This window comes from Pipistrellus kuhlii, unplaced genomic scaffold (assembly GCF_014108245.1).
Source record: "Pipistrellus kuhlii isolate mPipKuh1 unplaced genomic scaffold, mPipKuh1.p scaffold_m20_p_1, whole genome shotgun sequence".
In the NCBI taxonomy this organism is placed as follows: domain Eukaryota; kingdom Metazoa; phylum Chordata; class Mammalia; order Chiroptera; family Vespertilionidae; genus Pipistrellus; species Pipistrellus kuhlii.
The window spans coordinates 127,047,466-127,071,815 of record NW_023425404.1 but is presented as its reverse complement, the minus strand read 5'-3'; the positions used below and the strand labels follow the sequence as shown (position 1 = coordinate 127,071,815).

The 24,350-nt window shown below is 37.2% G+C and overlaps 1 protein-coding gene across 34 annotated transcripts in view; it reads left to right on the top strand.

Annotated features, from left to right (window-relative positions):
- Positions 1-24,350, top strand: part of ZMYND11 (zinc finger MYND-type containing 11) — a 109,235-nt gene that overhangs the window by 24,337 nt on the left and 60,548 nt on the right. For 28 of the 34 annotated variants that reach the window (XM_036408802.2, XM_036408771.2, XM_036408765.2 and 25 more), the window contains exon 2: positions 3,904-4,038. In XM_036408802.2, the coding sequence (XP_036264695.1) occupies positions 3,923-4,038 (116 nt within the window). In that variant the 5' untranslated portion in view covers positions 3,904-3,922. Of the gene's footprint in view, positions 1-3,900; positions 4,039-19,134; positions 19,251-23,017; positions 23,109-24,350 lie in introns of those variants that run through there. The other 6 variants (XM_036408697.2, XM_045588930.1, XM_045588927.1 and 3 more) reach the window with 4 other exon arrangements.

The following is a 24,350-nucleotide window of genomic DNA, read 5'->3' as shown; positions in this document are numbered from 1 at the left end:
ATTTTCATATGTATCTTGGCCTTCTGTGTGTTCTCTTTCAAAAGGTATCTAGGTCCTTTGCCCATTTTTTGATTGGCTTGTTTATCTTTTATTTGTTAAGTTGTATGAGTTCCCTATACATTTTGGAGATTAAACCCCTATCAGAAATAACATTGGCAAATATATTCTCCCGTGCAGTGGACTTTCTTGTTGTCTCCTTGATGGTTTCTTTTGTTGTGCAGAAGCTTTTAATTTTGATGCAGTTCCATTTGTTTATTTTCTTCTTAGTTTCCATTGCCCTAGGACCGTAGTCAGCAAACTGTGGCTTGTGAGCCACATGTGGCTCTTTGGCCCCTTGAGTGTGGCTCTTCCACAAAATACCATGGCCTGGGTGAGTCTACTTTGAAGAAGTGGTGTTAGAAGTTTAAGTTGAAAATATTTGGCTCTCAAAAGAAATTTCAATCATTGTACTGTTGATATTGGCTCTGTTGACTAATGAGTTTGCCAACCACTGTACTAACCCACTTCTGTGAGGTACTTATAGTAGAAAAGTCATAGATTCAGAAAGAATGGTGGTTGCCAAGGGAAGAAGGGAGGGGAGAACCAGTAGTTATTCATTGTATCACAGAATAAAGTTTCAAATTTACAAGAGGAAATGAGTTATATGGGGATGGATGGTGATGGTTGTACAACAGTGTGAAATATTTAATACCACTGAATTATACATTTAAAAATGGTTATGATGGCACTTCAGCTGCGGGTCTCAGTTGGAGTATTGTCCTGTGCACCAAAATTACAGGTTTGCTTCCTAGACATGGCACATATGGGAGGCAACCAAGCCATGTTTCTCCCTTCTCTCTCTCCCTACCTCTCTCTCTAAAATTGGTAAACATATCCTCAGGCGAGGATTGAATAAATAGTTATGATGGGAGTTTTACATTTGTTGTATTTTACTACAATAAAAGAAAATGGAAAAACTTTACTGGAAGTTTTGAGTTTTGTATTTATTTTTTGAAATGTAGGCCTCTTGAGAATTATTGCCCGAAGGAAGTACTCCTCCTGAGGGGACACTGTCATTGAGGACTGTATTAAATACCTCTACAAGTCTTCTCATCTTTATTTTTGGTGTTTTAATCTTTGATCTAACTTACCGTATTTTTCGGACCATAAGACGCTCCGGACCATAAGATGCACCAGTTTTTAGAGAAGGGAAATGAAGAAAAAAAGATTCTGAAACAAATAGTGTCCTAAAATATTTTATGTGCATTAAAACCCAACATCACAGTCATAAACACATGTAATCAACCCTGTAAAGTAAACAGCAGCATTTAGAACCATTTTAGAGCCGGGCAAGCACACACAGACCACACAGAGCCGGGCAAGTAAAAAAACTTTTTTTTAAAAGTATATGTGTAGGCTATATTTGGACCATAAGACGCAGGGACTTTTCCCCCCCACTTCTGGGGGGGGGGGGAGTGCGTCTTATGGTCCGAAAAATACGGTAAATGAAGGCTTACTCTGGGACTTTGTTATTTGTATAGCATAGTTGGAAAAATTTAATTTCATACTAAAAGTTTATCATGTTTATAATTATGCTAGGCACCTTTAAAGACAGATGAAAAAATAAACAGTATATATAGTCTTTCTTACTTTAATGGATTCTTTGGGGAGGAATTTATAATTTTGTACATTCAATAAATTTGAAGAGATGCATAAACAAATTACACTATAATACATACGAGAATTGAGTTTGATTCAGTTGATCAGGAACAATTGCATTAGAGTAACTTCTAAAAAGAAGGAAAATTTTAATAAAGAGGCAGGGTTAAACATTCTAGGTAGAACTATTAAGCAAAGGGATAAAGCTGTGAAGTTTTTGGACATATTTAGGAATTTTGAGTTCAGTTTTGTAGTAATGTAATATACATTAAGGAAAGATGGACTGAAAGTTTGGTTTGCCACATTAATGAAACAAAATGACTGTGTACATAGGATATAAGGAACTCATTTTCTGAGGTTTTCTTTTTATTGATGTACACCTGAATTTCAAATTATATTTATATATGATAGAAAGATTTGTCTGTTTTGCTATTGCTGTATTCCCAGAGCATACAGATGAGTTAAATGAATGAATTATTTTAGATTTCATTAAAAAAGGAGTATTTCAGCAATTGTATGTTAAAGGAACCTTGCTCTACTTGGTCATATTGTTTTTGGTACTATTATATGGTTCAGGTATTAATTGTTTTCACCTTATTTGGTTTGCAAGGTTCTCTTGGGCTCCTAAAACTATGAGCATCTTCCTTATGATGTATCTTCATTAATAGGCCTCATGTATTCATCTGTGTAAGTTAGTTCAGGTAGATCCCAGAATTCTTTGGTTTTCACTTTATATCTGTTTTCCTGAAGCTTAGCATTGCTTAATTCTTTAGTCTTGATTTTAACTATTTGTAGGAATTGACATCACTTTTAGAGTTTCTACTACTTTCCTTCATTGTATTCTTTTGGTTGTTAGATTATGTTATATAAAATTATTTATTTAGATACTATTTCTTCAGTGTTAACTTTGCTGTTACACATTTCCTGTAGTTTCAAATAAGTTATTCTTAATTTTACACATATTTTGAAAAAAAAATTTTATAAGTTGAATTAAAGTTCATTGTTCCTGTTTGTATTATTTAAAAAAAATATATGTATCTTACTGATTTTTTATGGAAGGAAGGGAGAGGGATAGAGAGCTAGAAACATCGACCAGATGCCTCCTGCACACCCCCTACCGGGGATGTGCCCTTAACCAATGTACATGCCCTTGTCCAGAATTGAACCTGGGACCCTTCAGTCCTCAGACCCATGCTCTATCCACTGAGCCAAACCAGTTTCGCCCTGTTTGTATTCTTTAGTACTTGCTCTAGGAATTATAATATGTGTCCTCAATTTACCATAGTCCCCTTTGAATTACTATAAAACCACTTTACATAAAGTGTAAGAATTTACATGATGGTAATTATTGTCTCTTTCCCGTTTGTGATGGTATTGTAACCTGTTTTATGTCTAAATATTGATACATTATAAATCTAATCATAACAGTTATTTTTATCTTTGCTTTTAAACAGCCAATCATTTTTTAAAAGCAAAGGTAAACAGGTCCCTTTATGCCCTGCTGAGAGTCTAGGGATGCCTCTTTTGTGGTAATAGCACAGGCATTCAGGCTGCAACCCCATTCTCTTCCCCCCTTCCCCCCTCCCCCCCAAATCTTTCCAGGATACATTAGTGGCCATTTTCCTTAGTTCTCTCAGAATACTAAAATTTGAGTAAAATAGCAATGTTGTTTCCAAATAATGTAATGAACAACCAACACTAATCCAAACATATGAACATTTGTGTATCTGCCCCAGCCTTTCACACCTCTGCCAGAAATAGCTACCTTATATTCTCTGTTTATGGTTTTACTTTAAAGAAAGAGAATGTTGTTTTCATTTATCAATAAGACTATATAAAATTGAAAACTTAAACCATGAGTATAATAAACTGTAGAACCAAAGAATTAGGGTATTTAAAGTTCATTTTGTATCAATCTGTAAGATGAGGCACAATGTAATGTCAAAAAATGAAATTTTATGTTGTAATATTAATATTTTAAAATAAAATTTAAATATGCATATTTTGATATATTGGAATAAGGTGACCATTTGTCATTAGGATGATTTTTAATTTTTGGGTCTTAAAATTTCATTGTTAAGTAATGAAGTGAATAATAATTTTTATGAAAGTAATTGATGATGTGTATTGTAGAAAATAAAAAGTTGGTCATATTACATATTATGTTAGTATAATCAGCAGTATTCAAGAGGTGTTGATAGTGTTAATTATAATTCATTTTGTAATCCATGCTTTTTGTCCTTATATTTTTGTATATTCCTACAGCTAAAGCAGTTAACAGGTCATGGCACGTTTAACAAAAAGACGACAGGCGGATACAAAAGCTATCCAGCATCTTTGGGCAGCCATTGAGATTATACGGAACCAGAAGCAAATTGCCAACATTGACCGTATTACAAAGTAAGTAAATTTAAACAAAAATATCTCTGTAAAATTTCATATAAGACTTCGGGATAAAAAATCCAAAAATACTTGTTTACTATGATAACATATATTACAAAGTACTAGTCACTTTTTGCCTTACAGGAGTATATAGTTGTTAGAAAAACAAATACAGAAACATACCCAAGCAACTTGTGTTTAGAGGTTTTATAAATGTTATTATTCACTGTTTGTAATATTACTTTAGTTATCAAAAATTTAACTCTTGAAACAAGTCTTTATATATGTTTTTTTTTAAAGGGCTTTTAATAAATCACTTTTATTTAAACTATCTAAAAACTGTTCATTATTGATTTTCATAAAGGATAAGCATGGTACCTATAGTAAATAACATCTTTTTAGTTTATAGCCCACTAACCAAGAATATTTAATATTTCATTTGAATGTCTAACGATATTATTCTATAGTTTAAAAATATAGTAAATAGATCTTAGTTATAAAAGGAAAGTTCTTTTCCCTCTAGTTTCCAATGCTATTATTTATCTTGATAGACCAACATTCAGTATAGAAAAAAATCAGACTGCTTTATGAATATTCAATTTTCATGTTAAATATTAGTTATGAGTTTTCAAATAGAACTTGATTTTATTATATTTGTTTTCCTGGGTATTTTTAAAGGAACGAAGCTAAAATTTTTTTTTAAATGTTTAAATATGTTTTTGGTAAGTTAGAATTTCTTCATACTTATTCCTCCCACACATTTTTAGATGTTATCTGTAAAAAAGGGAAAACAATAAAAGCTCATTTAATTAATTATGTTGGCCTTTATTAATAAGCAACAAAAGTGAGTACCATATATTTTTGTCTCTTACCTACATTCTGGTGGAGAAGATTATAAAGGTTAGCTGAAAGAGAAGCAACAGGAGAAGGTGATGTTATATATTGTTCTCTATCTGTATTCACACTTTGAATATTTTAAAGTTTACTATGTACAAGTCTTAACTCCTGTAGGCTAATGGAAGAAAAAAGGTGGGTAACACCTATGTGGAAAATAAAAATAAAAATAAGTAGCATATAATAATTAAATTTACAGTACTTTATATTTTTAAATAAAGCAACTAATTTGAGGCATGGAAACTAAATGCAAGTTACAGTGAAATAATATTGGTATAAAAACATTTTTAAAAACATCTCAAAGAATTAAAAGCTGAAAGTATTTTCCCATAATTGGGAATTTTTTATTAAAAAAACAAACATGTAGTTTATGTATATCAAGATTGTTTATAGAAGAAAGTAGAAATGAAATACTATTCTTTGGATTTAATTTTTAAAATTGAAGTCATTTAAGGCTGACTGAACTGTTTTTTCATGCTATTCTTTTTAAGCCATGCCATCTTTCTCTAAAAGCTTTAGAAAGACGGCCTCTAGGAATCTGTGGGAATCTCCCAGTGTGAGATGTACACAGTTTGGCCTTCAACATTGCTATTAGGCTATACTAGTGGTCGGCAAACTGTGGCCATGAGCCACATGCGGCTCTTTGGCCCCTTGAGTGTGGCTCTTCCACAAAATACCGCACGTACAGTGCAATTGAAATTCCATAGCCCATGCACAGAAGTCGGTTTTCGGCTCTCAAAATAAATTTCAGTTGTTGTACTGTTGATATTTGGCTCTGTTGACTAATGAGTTTGCCAACCACTGGGCTATACCAACCTGCTGATCTGGAAGTCAGAGAACTAATCCTACTGAAGTGGATGCAGGTGTCTTTGGATGATCATAAAATCTGTGTGTCCATACATATGTACACATGTTAAATTATAATAAAAAAGATATAAGGGTTGTTAACAGAATTGTACACCTCGTCTCATTTTGCATTATGGATTGTTGATAAACATTTTCTTTGCTCCTTCATCGGTACAGCGTTAGGGATGACAAGGCTTATTTTTTCTCATATCTTAAGGTCCATAGATCTTAAGATAAATACAAGTAAACTAGTGGCCCGGTGCATGAAAATCCCCAGCCCCCTCATCCCAGCCTGCCCCTCTCACAGTCCAGGAGCCCTCAGGGATGGGAGATGACCCAGCAATTGGGAAGGCGATGCCCCCATCACACCTCTGCTGCTGCCACTGCCAGCAGCGCAAGCCTCGGCAGACCCTGGTTACCTGAGCCTTGGGCAGCCTGGGTGGCTGTGCAGCCACCATCCGAGGCTTGCCTGTACCTCAGGCCGATCCTGGTAAGCTAGGGGGCTGAGGGGACTGGGGGATTCTGGAGCAGGTATACAGAGCGAGCGGCTGGACCAGACTGGGGGTGGACCTGGCCTTGCCACACGCCTGCCACTTGGGCGCTGTCATTTTGTGGCTGTGGGTGCTGCCATCTTTGAGGGTGGGGCAGTCAATTAGCATATTCCCTCCTTATTGGCTGTGGTGCCACATCTTTGTGAGAGCGTGATGGTCAATTAGCATATTCCCTCTATTAGGTAGGGTTAATTTACCTACCATATAGTCATTGTTTTATTACACTTATCCAAAGGTGAAAAGTACTTAAATAAACCAGAGGGTAAGTGTTTAACAGTGGTTCCCAGTGTTTTTCTGCTTCATTTCATTTGAGAGTATGCTGTTTTTCTTTTTATTAGGGGGGCATGCTTCATAGCATGCTGTACTTTTTTCTTTTTTATAACATTAATCACTTGTGAAATTACCTCCCTGTCAGACCATCAGCCCCAGGAAGGAACTATCTAGCTAACTGGCTAGCCCAGTGGTCAGCAAACTCATTAGTTAACAGAGCCAAATATCAACAGTACAACGATTGAAATTTCTTTTGAGAGCCAAAAAGCAACTTATGCGCATGGGCCACAAAGTTTCAATCACACTATACTGCACACTCGCATGTGATATTTTGTGGAAGAGACACACTCAAGGGGCCAAAGAGCTACATGTGGCTTGTGAGCAGCAGTTTGCCTACCACTGGCCTAGCCTAATGCCTTGGCTTGCTCATTATCATTATACTTGCCAAGGTAAGTTAGGAAGAAACATTGGACCATGACAGGAAGTCAAGTCTTTTGATTTGAAGCCTAATATTCCTATTCTGTATGCTAAATTTAGGTACTTTTCCAACATTAGACTAATTTTAAATTAAGTTGCTCTGCTTTATAGCAAATTCTGAACACATAGGTATCTTAATCTTTACAAATAATCTTAAATTACTGAAGGCTATAGTAAAGTAATAGAATGCATATGTAGTTATTATGTTTCATTCTGTATTATGATTAGTGAGTGATTCCATTATAAAAATAAAAGCTGCATAACTTCAAAAGTTTTAGGCTTTGAGGTCATGGCTCTTCATAATATATGGAAGCTTGGCATACCTGAAACACTGTAATTTACATATATATGGTGTTTTATTTATTTTTTATTTATTTTTATTTTTTAGTTCTTGTTTTGTTTAGGTTTCGTATGTCTTTTAAGCCACTTTTAATCTATTGGTTTCCTGCTCATCTTTTTTGTTGTTTTTCTTTGTAATTTATTTATTGAAGAAACTGATTCATTTGCTATTTGGTTTCCTATAGTCTGACTTTTGCTTATTGCATCTCTGGGGTGGATTTTCTCATTCCTCTGAATTACATGGAAATTGATATTTATCTAAAAAACTGAGGGAGGGAATTTTACTTTCCTCTCAAGAGGCCTTAATGCCTGTTGTTTCTCATATGTGAAGTTAGTAGCTTTGATACAAGAATTAAGGATTGAAAAATGATGGTAGTCTAATTTTATTCTTCTTATTTTTTAAATGGAATACTTCTACTTAAGGACGTAAGTGTCCCATTACTTACTTTTTGATTCATATTGTAAAAACTATCAGAGAATATACAATTACATATTATAATGGGCTGAAACCAGTTTGGCTCAGCAGTAGAGTGTCGGTCTGTGGACTGAAGGGTCCCGGGTTCAATTCCGGTCAAGGGCATGTACGTTGGTTGCGGGCACATCCCTGGTGGGGGGCGTGCAGGAGGCAGCTGGTCGATGTTTCTCTCATCGACGTTTCTAGCTCTCTATCTCTCTCCCTTCCTCTGTAAAAAATCAATAAAATATATTTAAAAAAAAAATAGAATAATGGGTTGTCTTCCTTTCTTTACCAGTTTTCAACATCGTATTCTCTAATGGTAACCAATTAGTTTTTTTAAAGAGTTATTTGAAATTTATGCATTTGATATATTTCAGTCCATTTCTGATGTAATCTTTATTGATGCTCAAAATTTTCCATCTTTGACCAGTTGGAGCTTATTTCAAGAGCACTTTCTGGCCCTCATTGTGCTCATTAATGCTAAGTCAGTCTCTTTAGGAATCTAATGGACAGAGTTTTGGAAATAAGTATAATTATAAAAGAAAAAAATCTCATGAACTATCTTCATGAATTCATATTGTTATTTTCCACTTGATTTTATGTCTGTTGGGTTTTACTTAACTCTTTTAACTAAAATCTGTATGTCCTTTCTTACACAGTAAGAGTCATATTCTTAAGGACATGAATAATAACATTTTGAAATATCATGTAATAATCACTCACTTGTTTTATCCAACATTATATACTAAGCTTTTGATTATAACAACAGTATAACAAATAATAGTTTCATGGAAACCATATGAATTGCTTCTTAGAATCAGTTGTACTGATTCTAAACTATCAGAGAATATAGCAATTACATAATATACTTTCTTCCTAATAACCATCATTTAGTTTTCTATAAGTATCTATTTTATGCTTATCACTAGCCCTATGTTGATATTTAAAGTTCATTTCCTTTTTTTTCTTTTTATATATATATATATTTTATTGATTTTGTACAGAGAGGAAGGGAGAGAGATAGAGAGTTAGAAACATCAATGAGAGAGAGTCATTGATCAGCTGCCTCTTGCACACCCCCCACTGGGGATATGCCCGCAACCAAGTTACATGCCCTTGACCGGAATCGAACCCGGGACCTTTCAGTCCCCAAGCCGACGCTCTATCCATTGAGCCAAACCAGTATCGGCTTAAAGTTCATTTCTCTAGTACATTCTTTTCCCCCAATTTCATTGAGATATAATCCACACTGTGTTAAATTGTACAACATAATGATTTGTTATATGTTTATATTGCAAAATCATCACCTCAATAAGTTCAGTTATCATGCATCATTTCATATAGTTATATTTTTTCTTTGTTTTAACTTATTCTCATAGCAATTTTTGAAATATACAGTACAGTATTATTAATAACTAGAGGCCTGGTGCACAGATCCGTACACTGGTGGGGCCCTTCAGCTGGCCTGTGGGGATAGGGCCAAAAGTAGCGCTCCAACATTTCTTGAGGGTTCCCAGATTGTGCGAGGGTGGTTCTCGGTTGACGCACCCTGGAATAAGGCTCCCACCTCTCTGGTTCTGGAGAACTGCAGCTTCCAAGTCACAGCAGCTTGGTAGCTCCTGTGTTGAGCATCTTCCCCCTGGTGGTTAGTGCGCGTCATAGCTAATGGCCAGTTGGCTGGTCAGCCAGTCACTTAGGCTTTTATATAGATAGATAGTTACTATGCTGTTTATTACTCCACAGAAATTATCTTATGCTAGAAGTTTGTGCCTTTTGTTCGCCCCCAAACCCTGCCTCTGACAACCACTAATCTGTTCTCTATATATCTCTATGAGTTTGGTTTTTATAGATTCCACATATGAGGTTGCACAGTATTTATCTCCTCTCTCCCCTCAATTTATTTCGCTTAGCATACTGCCCTCGAGATCCATTTACATTGTCACAAAATAATAGAATTTTCTTTTTTTAAATGGCTGAATAATAATTCCATATATCCTTTTTATCTAGACTTTGGACACTCAGGTTGTTTCCATGTTTCTGTTATTAATAATAGTGCTATGAATAAGGGGAGCAGATATCTTTTTGATATAGTGATTTTATTTCCCTTGGATAAATATGCAAAATTGAAATTGTTGGATCATATGCTAATTCTATTTTGATTTTTTGAGGAGCCTCCATACTGTTTTCCATATTGGCAGACTATCTAATATTAACTTTTTTGTTGTTAATACTCACCCAAGAATATTTTTCAAAAAAATTTTTAAGAGAATGGAATGGGGGAGGGAGAAAAATACTAATGTGAGAGAGACCCATCAATTGTTGCCTCCAGCATATGCCCAGACTGGGCCCAGGATTGAACCTGCAACCCAACTATGTGCACTTGACCAGAACAAACCTGCAACCTTTTGGTGTATGGGTCAATGCTGTAACCATTGAGACACACCAGCAGGGCTAGTTGTAGATTATTTTTCCTCCTCCTCCTCCTCCTCTTCTTCTTTTTCTTTTAAACAAAATCGATATAGTTTATAAATGCTTAATAAGTATACTGAATTTCAGTTTGTTGGCAGAGGCAGTCTGCTATGGACCCTAAGTACTTGCACATTTTGGTTATAGTGACTTTGTTCAATGCCTATCTGTGCTCTGACCATGAATAGCTTCTATAGCTAGTCTTATAGGCAGTTACGCAGATTAGGGAGACACATTGCGACTACTGTAATTATTCTGTGGAGGCAAGAGAGTGGTTAGTTTACTGCGTACTGTAAAAGTGCAGAGCCTTTACCCTAGGTTCTCACTGTAGTAAAACCCATTGCACATGTAGCTGACATTTGGTCCACTGCATTACCCCAGGAAACGTGGATTTAGGGGAGCCAGTAGTGCCATGCTATTGCCTCTGATGTTTGATGTACTGTGAGCAATAAATTTTCTTGCTCTGAGCTGCTGAATCTTATTGCCTATTTCTGGCGCCCGTGACAAACTAATCTTCTTTAATAATCTCTTTTGGAGTCTTGTTCTTGCCATGTTCTATGAGGTTGGGGTTCTTTCCTGAACAAACCGACTTGTTGAATTCCAAATATAGGCATAAGGGCATGCCTGAGGTTTAAAAGGAAGATCTTCTGGATGATTAAAGTAGGTGTCACTTCATGGAGAAGGAAAGAAAGCATTGGAAGTAATTAATTATTGAAGAATTGTAAAAAGGGGGGAAAAAAGGAATTTCCCTCCCTGATACATGAGATTGATATAAATATAAGCAACATGACATCACACATTTCTTAGTGACTCCTTAGACTTAACAATTTGGAAATCATCTAATGTCATTTTAAGTACAACATTGCTTTTTCCTTAATATCTTGTCCTTATAAATCTATAGACATTTCTATAAGGTAGGTAAATGCAGTATTCTTTCCTCAAACTTCACTTCTAGTAAATAATCTTGCTTGGCTGTTTTTGATTCTATTTGTGCTAATGTTCTGAGTTATTTCCAGTTGCAATGATTCTTCTTTTAGTGTCTCCTTCCAGGGCTCCATTTTATCCTTCCACTTGATGTACTCTGATCCCTTTCCCTCAGAGTAGCCTTCAATCTCAGTTTTCACTTTTCTTATATATTCCCAAATCAATTTCTAGTTTCATCTCTTATATCATTAGCATGGTATCTACATTTTAAAACTTAAATACTTTATAGTTGAAAATATTACTTATGTGTCCTTCCCTCCCCCCTCCCCCGTTGACCTCTCCCCGGCCCTCCTCCTCCCCCAGCACATGTTCCATCCCCCCTACTGTTTGAATCCTTTAGTTATGCTTATATACATGCATGCAAGTCATTTGCCTGATCTCTTCTCCCCCTTCTCCTCCTTCCCCCCTCCTACCTTCCCTGCCAAAGATGTTTTTTTCTTTTTTTTTGAAGTCTCATAATTTTATTTATATGCCTCAATGTTGATATTCTAGGTTGTTTTTCTTGGGTACAAAGTGTCCCATTAATGTATACTTTGAAATCTTGAAAAACTGTACTTAAAAATTATGTATATATCATAAAATTTTATTACACACTTATTTAGTATTTTTTAATTGGGACTTTCTCTTACACTGCATTGGATCTTCTTTTTTCATCTTTTATATTTGTAATTTTCTATTGAGTTTTTTTTTTCTCAGCTTTTAGACTATTTGTTAAAGAGCAGTTTTAGGCTTACAACAAAATTGAGAAAATATAGAGGTTTCCCATATATTCCCTACCTCCACACATACATAGCTTCCCTTACTACTAGCATCCTCACCAGACAGTACTTTTTTTTTTTTTTACAAAGGATGAACTATATTGACACATCATCACCCAAAGTCCATAGTTTTAAGTTAAGGTTTACTCTTGGTTGTGTACATTCTGTGGGTTTGGACAAATGTATAACAACATGTACCCACCATTATAGTATCACAGGGAATAATCATTATCCTAAAAATCCTGTGTTACATCTATTCATCTTCTACTCCCAATCTCTAGCATCCTTTGATATTTTACTATTTCCATTGTTTTTCCTTTCCAGAATATTATAGAGTAGAAGTCATATAGGTTGTAGCCTTTTCAGATTTTTTTTTTTTTACTTAGTAACTAGAGGTCTGGTGCATGAGATTTGTGTACTCAGGGGGAGTCCCTTAGCCCAGCCTGCGCCCACTCATAGCCTGGGAGCCCTCGGGGAATGTCCGACTGATGGCTTAGGCCTGGTCCCTGGAGCGGGCCTAAGCAGTGCGTCGGATATCTTTAGCACTGCCTTGGAACGGGAGATGCTCCCGTCACCGCCATTGTGCTCGTCTGCCATGAGCCTGGCTTCTGACTGAATGGCGCTCCCCCTTTGAGAGTGAACTGACCACCAGGGGCAGCTTCTGCATTGAGCGTCTGCCCCTGGTGGTCAGAGCACGTCATAGTGACTTTATAGTTCCGCCGTTCGGTCGATTTGCATATTAGCCTTTTATTACATAGGATGTGCATTTAGGGTTTTCTCTATTTTTTTTATGGCTTGATCACTCATTTCTTTTCAGTGCTGAATAATATTCAATTGTATAGATGGACTTCAGTTTATTTATCCTTCTACCTTGAAGTATATCATGGTTCCTTCCAAGTTCTGATAATTATGGGTAAAGCTGCAATTAACATTTTACAATTAACAATATTTTCTTCCTTTGCAACTTCTAGTTATGACATTTTTCTGCTGTATATTCAATCTTGTGTATCTTCTTTTGTAAAAAATATATTTTATTGATTTTTAACAGAGAGGAAGAGAGAGGGATAGATAGTTAGAAACATCGATGAGAGAGAAACATCGATCAGCTGCTTCCTGCACACCCCCTAATGGGGATGTGCCCACAACCAAGGTACCTGCCCTTGACCAGAATCGAGCCTGGGACCTTTTAGTCTGCAGGCCAACGTATCCACTGAGCCAAACCGGTTTCGGCTCAATCTTGTATATCTTCTAATTTAGATTTCACAGCTGAAGTAATTTTTAAAATTTACTTTTAATGTTTAACTCATTTCTGAGTTTTTCTAATTTTAATGCATATTTCCTCTATATCTTGCATAATTTTTGTGTCTTTTTTCATGATTAAAATAGTAGTTATAGTTTTCATCTGTCTTGCTGGCACATCTCTCAGACCTGCTTTCATTGTAGGGATGTTATTCTGCTCCTTTAGTCAGTTTTCATGCTGGTCATTTTGATGTGAAATAAATTTTTCTGAACTTGTATCAGTGAAAGGTGGTTAGAATAGTTTTTTGAGATTTATGGCTATAAAGTTCTCTTTTCTTTAATTTTTATGGTCAATCAAATGATTTCCTGCTTCTTCTTCACTTTCTTTTCCACTGCTGTTTTTCTGGAACTATGCTTTTATTTTGTTCCCATTATCCTTACTTTGAAGATCTTTTTTTTTTTTTAATCTTTATTGTTCATATTATTACAAAGGTTCCTCATTTCTTCCCCCCTCCACCAGGTTCCCACCCCACCCTCCGCCCCCTCCCTTTCCCCCTCCCCCATTGTCTTCATCCATAGGTGCACAGTTTATGTTCAGTCTCTTCCTCCCTCCCTTTCCCCGATAGTAAATCCCTTTTCAGATAGTAAATCTGTTACTTAGCATTTTCTTATATCAATAATACCTCCACATGCCCAGTGATACACTTCACACAAAAGACATTTCCAAATAGGTCAACCAGCCTCATCCAGGCCCCACCCAAGGCACTCACAGATTAAAACCCCAGCCCTATACTAACTCAACACATCCAGATCTAAGCCTTCATCACTTGATTTAGCAGACCCTCAAGTTCCCGCAAAAGTTTCCAGCCATGTCTGAGAGGCAGCCGTGGGGCAGGGGCAGACGAGGAGCGAGCTGCTCCGGGCCAGGCTGCTCTGGGCCTGGCCTCTGTTGCTCTGATTCGTTCCACAACCAGCTGCTCCGGGTCTGGTCACTGCCGCTCCCGACCTAGTTGCTCTGGACTTGGCTGTTGCTGTTCCAGGCCTGGCCGCACCAGACCCGGCTGCTCCGGGCCTGGCCGCACCCAGCCTGGCAGCCACTGCTCCGGGCCTGGCTGCTCTCAGCCTGGCAGCCGCTGCTCCGGGCCTGGCCACACCAGACCCGGCTGCTCTGGCCTGGCTGCTCCCAGCCTGGCAACCGCTGCTCCGGGCCCGGCTGCTCCGAGTCTGGCCGCTCCTGGCCTGGATGCTCTGGGCTTGGCTACTGCTGTTCTGGGCCTGGCTGCTCCCAACCCGGCTGCTCTGGGCCCGGCTTCTCCAAGCCCGGCCACTCCGGGTCTGGGTGTTCCTGCACTGGCCACCCTGGGCTTGGCTGCCTCCGCCTCAGGCCTGGCTGCCACTGCCCCAGGTCTGGCTGCTCCAGACTGTTGATGCTCTGGTTCTGGCTGCTGCTGTTCTGGGGCCTGGGCGCTGCTGCTCCGGGCCCGGCTGCCACTGCCTTGTGCCTGACCACTCTAGGCCTGGCCGCCGCTGTTCCAACATTCTGTCCCTTTTCTTTTTTTTTCTTTTCTTTTTTTAAAAAATTGCATTTATGTTACAATGTTGGCTGGTGAGTTGAGTTCTGACTTAGTCTTTGATTTTTCAAGATCTTCTTTGTATTCTTTCTTAAGTAATTTTACTATCTTTTGCTCTCACTTGATTTCTTCACATTGAGAACTTTGGTTTCTTCTTCCTTGTCCTGGGAGCTCAGCAGGTTGGCCTGTGGCACCCCTTTGTTCTCCGCGGGCTCCTGCACTGCTTCAGCCTGTTGCCGGGGTCGGCGCCGCCCAGGAAGCAGCCCCTGTCCTTGGCTCCGTTGCCCGCGCTCAGCGGTCGAAGGCTCAGGGGCACCCCCCCCCTGGGGGCCCCATCGCCCGCTCCTTGCTGGCGCCTGGCTGGCCGGCTTCCAGCAGGAGCTCCTGCTCCTCGTCGCGTTCTTCCAGTCTGGAGCTTGCTTTCTTCCTCCTGTTAGGGGAGTCCAGGATCAGAGCCAACAGACTGTCCTCTGCGCACAGTGTGGGCGACTCCAGGGGCTTGGCCTTTCGCTGCTCTCCCAGGACTGCACCTCTCCACCCCGTCTCCCTCTGCCTGAGCTTGGGTCCCCAGGGGCTGGCCCAGACCTGGAGTTCGGGGCAGTCCGGACTGAGGCTCAGCGTCACCGGAGGCTTTGTTTCTTCCGGCTAGGGTAATCCAGCATCAGAGTCAACATTCACTTCTCTGCGCACAATGTGCGCGCGTCTCTGGGGGCCCCGCCTTTCGCTGTTTCCCCGGGATTCCGCCTCACAGCCCGGTCTCCCCCTGCCAGAGCCTGGGTCCCCAGGGTCTGGCCCATAACGGGGGCTCAGCGCTGCCGGTTCGGGGGTTCAGCCCAGGCTGGGGGTTCTATTTCCTTCCTGCTAGGGAACGCCAGGCAGCACTCAGCCCTCTCCTCCTCTCTGGCTGCGACCTCTCAGCGCGCTCGTGCGTGCGGGCGCGCAGCATTTCTCCGTACCTTAGGCTTTTTTTCAGCTCCTCTGATTTTCCTTCTGGTTTTCTCCCTCCTTCCTATTGTAGAGTTTTCAGTCAGTCGGCTACCTGTAGCTCTGGGCAATGTCCACTCTACATTTTAGTTGTATTCCATTGAAATTATTGTGTGCTGCTGCGGTTAGATGTCTACCCGAGCAGCCATGTTGGATCCTCCTCCTGAAGATCTTTTTTTACCTGAGCTAGTAGTGTTTGATATTTTTACCATTATTGCTCACAATTACTTTATAATATGGGCCCCCATTCTTGCTTGGAAGGCAGCTTTGGCTGATTATGTTTGAATATTCATGGGGCCCATTATGCTCCAGCCCCTTAGACACTAACATGAATTCATGAATTACCATGATTCCCCTGCAAATGGGAGTGTATAAAACCCTATCTGGTTTTAACTGCTATTCTCAAATTTGGCCCACTGTACTTTCTAATGACTATCTGTTGCTTTTTTTATTCGTTATACTCTTTCATTAAATACTCTTGTTGTGCCCCAATATAGGTGTCAATACTAATTGGGGTTATAGTTCTTGGAGATTTACCCTCACTAGCTCAAGTTTTGGGATTCATGAGAGGATTTTTCACCTCTTAATTCTGTTGTTTATGTTATCTAAGGATAGGGTTTTTGCTTATTTTTAACAAAACAACCACTTTTATTTACAGATTTGGGAGAGATTAAAAACTATGCTACCTACCTTCACTGTCTTCCCAGTTCACATCAGTCTTGTGATTTTTCTTAAAAGAAATGGTAAGATGGTTGGTAAAGGCACTAAAAGCAGAGCTAAAAACCATAAAAGTTACTTCTGGCAAAAGCAAATCCAAGAAACATTCTTCATGTTTGTATATAACACTAAACACATCAGAGTCTATAGCAATATTATCTTCAAACACAGGACAGTTAAAATACTAAGATTCATGTTGAAATTTACAAAGAGCCCTAGCCGGTTTGACTCAGTGCTTAGAGCGTTGACCCAAGGACTTGAAGGGTCTCCAGTTATTTTCTAGTCAAGGGACTGTACCTTGATTTCAGGCTTGCACTGGTGTGATGTTTTCCTCTCTCTTTTTTTTCTCTGTCTTTCCCCCTCCCTTCCAGTTTTTCTAAAATTCAATGGAAAAAATAGCCTCTGGTGAGGATTAACAAGAAATAGTCATTTACAAAGAAATTCCATGAGTTAAAGCCTCAGATCCTCAAAATTATTTGAACAGTTGGGGACTGATAATAATTTCCTTATCTTCGTAACAAAATATAATTTTTCTGTTGCAAATGTTTCCTCCACCTAATCAAATAATATCTAACTTTAGGGCTTAGAGCTGTAGTCTCCCATTGGGCTTCATTATATCTCTTTTTGTTGTTTGTGTGTGTTAATCCTCACTTGAATGTATTTTTTTTCATTGGAATTTTTTAGGGAGGGAGGGAGAGAAAGGGAGAAGGGAGAGAAAGGGAAACACTGATGTGAGAGAGACACATCAATGGTTACCTCCCACGTAAACCCCAACTGGGGCCTGGGATTGAGCCTGCAGTACAAGTACTGGCCCTTTACTGGGAATCCAACCCTCAATCCTTTGGTGCTTGGGTGGATGCTCTGACTATTGAGAAGCACTGGCCAGGGTATAACACCTCTTTAATAAAAAGTTTTGAGTCCTTTTTACCATTTTCTTTTAAAAATCCTGCTGGTGTTTTGTTAAAAAATGATAGAAAAGTACTATAAATTAGAGAATTACTTTTGAGATTTGAATATTTCAAATACCGTATTTTCCGGCGTATAAGACGACTTTTGAAACGAAAAAAAGTCAACCGAAAATCGGGGGTTGTCTTTAAAAATTTAATTAAAAAAAGAACTGGTGTTGCCTCGGAAGTGGGGGGTAGTATACAGCAAATATAGGCCTAAACCTATGTTTTAACTATAAAATTAGAGGGTCGTCTTATATGCTGGAAAATACAGTATTTAAATTATAACTAAGAGAAACTTCTTTAACAACTTCTCTTTGGGAATGGAAAATTTTACAGAAGAGTTGGTCTGAAATCAAAATACATATATGGGATTAAGTTTGACATTTAGTTATGGGTATGTTGTCCCTTTGATTTAAAAACTTCTTTTTAACTCTCACCTAAAGATATGCTTTTTTTTTTATCTAAAGAGAGCAAGGGAGAGAGAAACATCAGTCAGTTGCCTCTGGTACATAACCTGACACTAGGAATCAAACCCTTAACTTGGGTATGTGCCCTGATGGGAATCAAACCCACAACCAACTGAGCCACCCAGCCATGGCCTAAAGGCTTGTTTTTGTAAGTTGATTTACTGATAATATAAAATTACATAGATGTCTTCATTAGTATAAAATTAAATGTCTTCGTTTTGGAGCTAAATAAGTGAAAATTTCCATCTCAGTAAAAAAATTTTACATTCTTAGAAACTGAAGGATGTTCTGTGGTGTTTAATTATCAAAATGGAAACAAACGAGTCATTTTATCATAAGAAAGACCCTGTATAATAGTTTAGGTGAAGATAAGCATAGGCTTATTTTTTGTAAGAGCAATTTAAAAGTCTGTAAATGCTAAGTTATAATTAGCAGATAGGAATTCATCAATTTTATGATGTTTTGATAGGCATTGTGAAATTAAAGTTTTGAAATATTTGATTACTTAGCATTTATATAAAGCAAATATTCATAGCACATTTTTATACTTAAAATCATGATATTAGCCTTTGTTTTACAGTTTTTAAACCAAGGAGCAAAAAGATAAGCATCATATAACAAAATCAGAAACAAAAATGTAATTTACTTTCGATCCCTAAGATTCCCAATATGATTTTTAACTCATTGTCATGTTACTTTTCTAAACATTACCTATATTTTAATATACAAAAAAAATAAGTTACATACATCATTTACTTTTCTCTTTAATTCAAACAAACTATTAAAATCTAATTTGGATAATTATAATATGGTATTTGAGTTTCATAAGTATTTGGACTAGTTATAAGGTTATTTAAAGACAGACATTGAAATAAGAATGGATTTTATATTATCTCTACCAGCATTATTGGCTCATTTTTTGTCATTGGAAGAGGTCATTTCATTATTTTGTCAGTGGTTGCAAAAAGCAATTGAACCTTGGTGTTTTTTTTTTTTCTGTCTCGAGTAACTTTGATTTTACTTCTAGAGGTGATCACATTTGTGACTAGTATGATTAGACTAACATTGGATCAGTAGACTAGCCCCGTTCAAGTTAATGGTTCAGATTAGGGCATCTATTAATTTCATGTATTGCTTACTTTAGGGTCAAAACCCAATTAGAAAATGTGACCTCTGACCTCTTGTGACATGTTTGGCATTGAGATTTCTGAGTTCTCCTGGAGTTCTTCCTGTCGCTACAGACAGACATAAGCCCAAACTGTAAGTCCTCTGTGTAGGTTCCAACCAGGTACCCATTATTTATTTATTATGATTTAATCTTATGAAACCCACAGTTTCTAGGAGCTGTTTACTAAAGTTATAATTTTGCTTTGTCTCTGTCAGTTTCTGTTCCTTCATTAGATTTTATTTACTCCAGAGGAAGAAAATGGCCATTGTCTAAATTACTTCTTCGGGAATAAATTAGTTTTTAAAAAGTACCAGTTAATATGCTATATATATAATCCTAAGAATTCTTCACAGCATTATGAAGTACATTCTCCCTTCAGTCTGCATGGATTTTATACATATCTTTTTATGGTTGCTGATTGATTGGCAGGTACACTACCGTTGTTACCATTACTATTTTATTTTACATAATAGCCTTATGTAGAAGAACTGATTCTGAATGACCATAATTCACAATTCCACAGTGAATTTTTTTTTTTTTTTTGTGTGTGTGTGTGTGTGTGTTTTCAGTATCCCATATTCTTGTGACACTCCTTTTCGTTTAGTTTGTTGTGTAACTATTTTTATGTTTGACATTTCTCTGCAGATTTATGAAGGAAACATACAGACAAGGCATAGATTTGAATGGGATCATTGTGGGAATTAGTCCTTGGAAGTTGGATGGGGTTTGGTGAGGCAGAGAGTCGAAGCAAAAGACTGTAGGATTTTACGGAAAAGGGCATGAAAGTGCAATTGCCAGACTAGGAGAGGCTGTGTACCAGCTTTACTTTTTATCTGTAGCAAGAAGGGAATGTGTTTGAAATGGTGAAAGTAAAACGGACTAATTTTTCCTCCCCAGGTACATTGAATAATCCTCTTACATGACTCTTGAGTTTGCCTACTCTTCCCTCTCTTGGTCTGGGTTTTCCTGCCTCTTCAGTGGCTGCAGGTTTCTAATTGGACTTCCAGCTTCCTGGTCTTGCTAGTCTGTTTTTCGCCCTGTCATTCGGGTCAGAGATATTTTTCAAAACACCATCTTATCAACTGTTCCACTATAAAAGCCTTTTTCTATTGCCCATGAAGGCCAGATTCCTGTCCAGGTGTCATTGACTTGCCTTTCTCTTATGGATTCTCCTGCTGCTTCCCACTCAAGGTGCTGCACTCTGCATGCACTGGGCTCTTCTGTTTCCACACTGCCTGGGATGCCTGTCCTCCTGGACCCATCTGTCAGGCAGGCTCCTCTTTTAATTCAAATCTCCTTGGAAGTTGTTCCTGACACCTTTAAATCAACTGAAGCCTCACATTTTATCAGCTATTTTTCTAGATTTTAGTTTTGTGTTCTTAAAATCCTCTTGATTTCCCCATTGAGCATAAAGTGTACATACCTGAACAGGGCATTTGTGTAGAGCCCTTCACTATTAGATCCTCACATTTTCTTTTTTCCTTTTCATGCCCCTTGTCTGCCCATTTACCTGAGTGCTCTATGATTTATTTTGTATTCTTCCTTTATTAATGGACATAATAAACATACCCTTTTAAGATCCAACTCAAATATCTCCTTTGATATACTGATTCATTTCTCACTACAATCAATCTCAGTACCGTTGTTTTCTGCCCATATATTACTATGTATAAAATTCAATTTTATTATTCATCACAGTCTCTTGCAAATTATAAAAATTTCTGCTTCCTTTGCTGGTTATAAACTTCTCAAGGGCAGGGCATTCATCTTTCCTATCTTTGGATCTTAGCGTGAAACTGGGACAAGGCATGGAGAAAAGGTTTCTTAATAATCAGTTGCATTAACTGAAGGAGCTGTTTGAGAACACTGAGTAGTTATTTTGTGACAAGCACTGTGCTTTACATGACTTAACTCATTTAATTTTCACAGCAACTCTCTCAGGTCTATTGTTATCATCTTCATTTTCCTGATCCAAGATGATAAAGCTTGGACAGGTGAAATAAATAACCTAAGGCCACACAGAATATAGAGCTGTCTGATTTGTTAGTTCAAGCTTTTAACCATTCAATGTTTTCTTTTGATATTTAATGAATTTGTATCCTTGCACACTTTGACTCTTGTTTTTTACATGGTACTTCCATATTATCTCATTTCATTGTAGCAGCAACTCTCTAACATTAAAATTACCACCATTTTATAAGTGAAGAATTTGAGGCTGTTTGAGTAAATTATTTGTCCCAGTAAATAATGTGTCTAACAAGTATTAGAATTAGGAAGAACCTAGTTCTTCAGAGTATATTGTAAATTTTTAAATAAATTCATTGATGAGGTGTTCACAGAGATGCTATTTAGGTTTTGAAGTTTATTAATTTGTGTTCAACACAATTTAAAAATAAAATAGTTGTTGTATACCTATCCATCTGTAAAGCACCTAGTGGCAGATCATTATTACTTTCATTTTTTTTAATAGTAAAATGCACAGCATGAAACTTAACATTTTAACATGGATTAAGTGCACAGCCTCATTGATGCTAAATTAATTTAATTGTGCAGCCATGACCACCATTCATCTCCAGGGCTTTTTTAGTCTTGTAAAACTGAAACTCATTACCTATTAAACAATAACCGCCCACTCTGCCCCTGGCAACCACAACCACCATTCTACTTTTTGTCTTTATTGACTAAGCACCACATAGAAGTGGAATTGTACATTATTAGTCTTCTTGTGACTAGCTTATTTCACTTAGCATAATGTCCTCAAGGTTTATCCATTGAGGCGTAATTAAAAATTATGGCATATTCCAGAATTTTCTTTGCTTCGCATATGTACCACATTTTGCTTACCAATTTATCTGTCAGTAGACACTTCAGTTACTCCCCATTTTTAGCTATTGTGAATAATGCTGCTATGAACATGGTGTACAAGTATCTCTTGGAGACCCTATTTTCAATCCTTTTGGGTCAATCCCCAGAAGTGGAATTCCTGGATCATATGGCAGTTCTATTTTTAATTTGTTCAGGAGTCACCATATTATTTTCCACACTGTGCCATTTTACCTTTTCAACATTGCACAGAGGTTCCAATTGCTCATTATCCTCATCAACACTGTTTTCTGTTACTTTGATAGCAGCCATCCTAGTGGGTGGGAGGTGGTATCTCACTTTAGTTTTGATTTGCATTACCTTAATAGTGATGGTGAGTATATTTTCATGTGTTTATTTGCCTTTTATGTATCTTCTTTGGAGAAATGTCTATACAAGTCCTTTGCATAATTGGGTTGTTCATTGTTGAGTTTTGGGAGTTCTCTATATATTCTGGACAATAATCCCTTATCAAATAGATGATTTGCAAATATTTTTTCCCACTTAAAAATTGCTTTTTGACTACGTGACTAGTGTCTCCTATACAAAAATTTTAATTTCCAAAGTCCTATTTGTCTGTTTTTCTTTTGCCTGTGCTTTTGATGTCATATCCAAGAAACCATTGCTAAATCCTATGTTGTGAGCTTTAGTCTTTTCTAAGAGTTTAATTGTGTTAGGTCTGACATTTATTTTTATTTTTTAAATTTTTTTTTTAATCAATTTTGCGTTATTTTTATATATTATATTAGGTCAGGGTCTAACTATTCCACTGCTCTTAGATATCCAGTTTTCCCTGCACCATTTTAAAAAATAAATTCTAAGTTTGCTTTATTTTTAAAAAATATATTATTACTAATTTCAGAGAAGGGAGAGAGAGATAGAAACATTAATGATAAGAGAGAATCATTTATCAGTTGCCTCCTATTGGGGATGGAGCCTGCAACCCGCATGTGTGCTCTTACTGGGAATCCAGCTGTGACCTCTTGGTGCAACCATTGATCCATACTGGCCAGGCACTCAGCACCATTTGTTGAAAAGACTGTTCCCCATTGAGTGGTCTTGGCCCCCTTGTCAAAAATCATTTCAATGTATGTATATGTGAGGTTTTATTTCTGGGATCTCTATTCCATTCTTCTACAAAAATCTTGAGGCCATTACCACTTAGTTTTGATTACTGTGGCTTTGTAGTAAGTTTTGAAGTTAGGAAGTGGCATCCTCCAAGTTTTCTTTTTCTTTTTTCAAGATTGTTTTTACGTTCTATAGTTTTGATTTTATACATTTTCATTTTAATTCAAGTGTTTTGTATTCTTTGATGCTATTGCAAATGAAATTATTTTAATTTCTTTTTAGATTGTTGGCTGTTCATCTATAAAAATGGAACTGATTTTTGTGTATTGACTGTATCGTACTACTTTGATGGCTCCACTTATTAGTTACTATAGTTTTTTGTGTGAAGTCTTTACAGTTTTCCACATATATGATAATATCATTTGCAAAGACAATTTTACTACTTCTCCAATTGGGATGCCTTTTATATCATTTTCTTGCCTAATTGCTCTGGCTTAATACGGGTGGTGAAAGCTGCCTTTTTTCTTTTCTTTTCTCTTTTCTTTTCTCTTTACTTTTCTTTTCTTTTCTTTTCTTTTCTTTTCTTTTCTTTTCTTTTCTTTTCTTTTCTTTTCTTTTTCTTCTTTTCTTTTCTTTTCTAACAGATATTTTTTTACAGAGAGGAAGGGAAAGAGAGTTTGAAACATCAATGAGAGAGAAGCATCGATTAGCTGTCCCCTGCACACTCCCTACTGGGGATGTGCTTGCAACCAAGGTACATGCTCTTGACCAGGATCAAACCCGGAACCCTTAAGTCCCTAGGCCGACGCTCTAGCCACTGAGCCACACCGGTTACGGCAAAAGTTGCCTTTTTTTCTGAGCTTATTATCTTTAATTATGTTTTTCACTGTGAGTTTGTGGTGATATCCAATTTATTGATTTTATTTTTTATCCTGAAAGGGTGTTGAATCTTGTTGAAGGCTTTTTTTTGCATCTATTGAGATTGAACATGAATTTTATGGTGTATCACATTTATTGATTTGTATATATTAAATCATCTATAAAGTAGGAAATCACTAATTTGCTTTCTGTCACAATGATTAATTCTGCTTGTTTAGAATTTTATATAAATGGAATCATATATCTTTTTAATGATTAGCTTTTCTTCGTCGTCATGTCTTAAGATTCATTTGTTGCATATATTATAGTTTATTCCTTTTCATTGCTAGGTAGTATTGCATCATATGGATATACAACAGTTTTTAAAATTCATTTATCTGCCA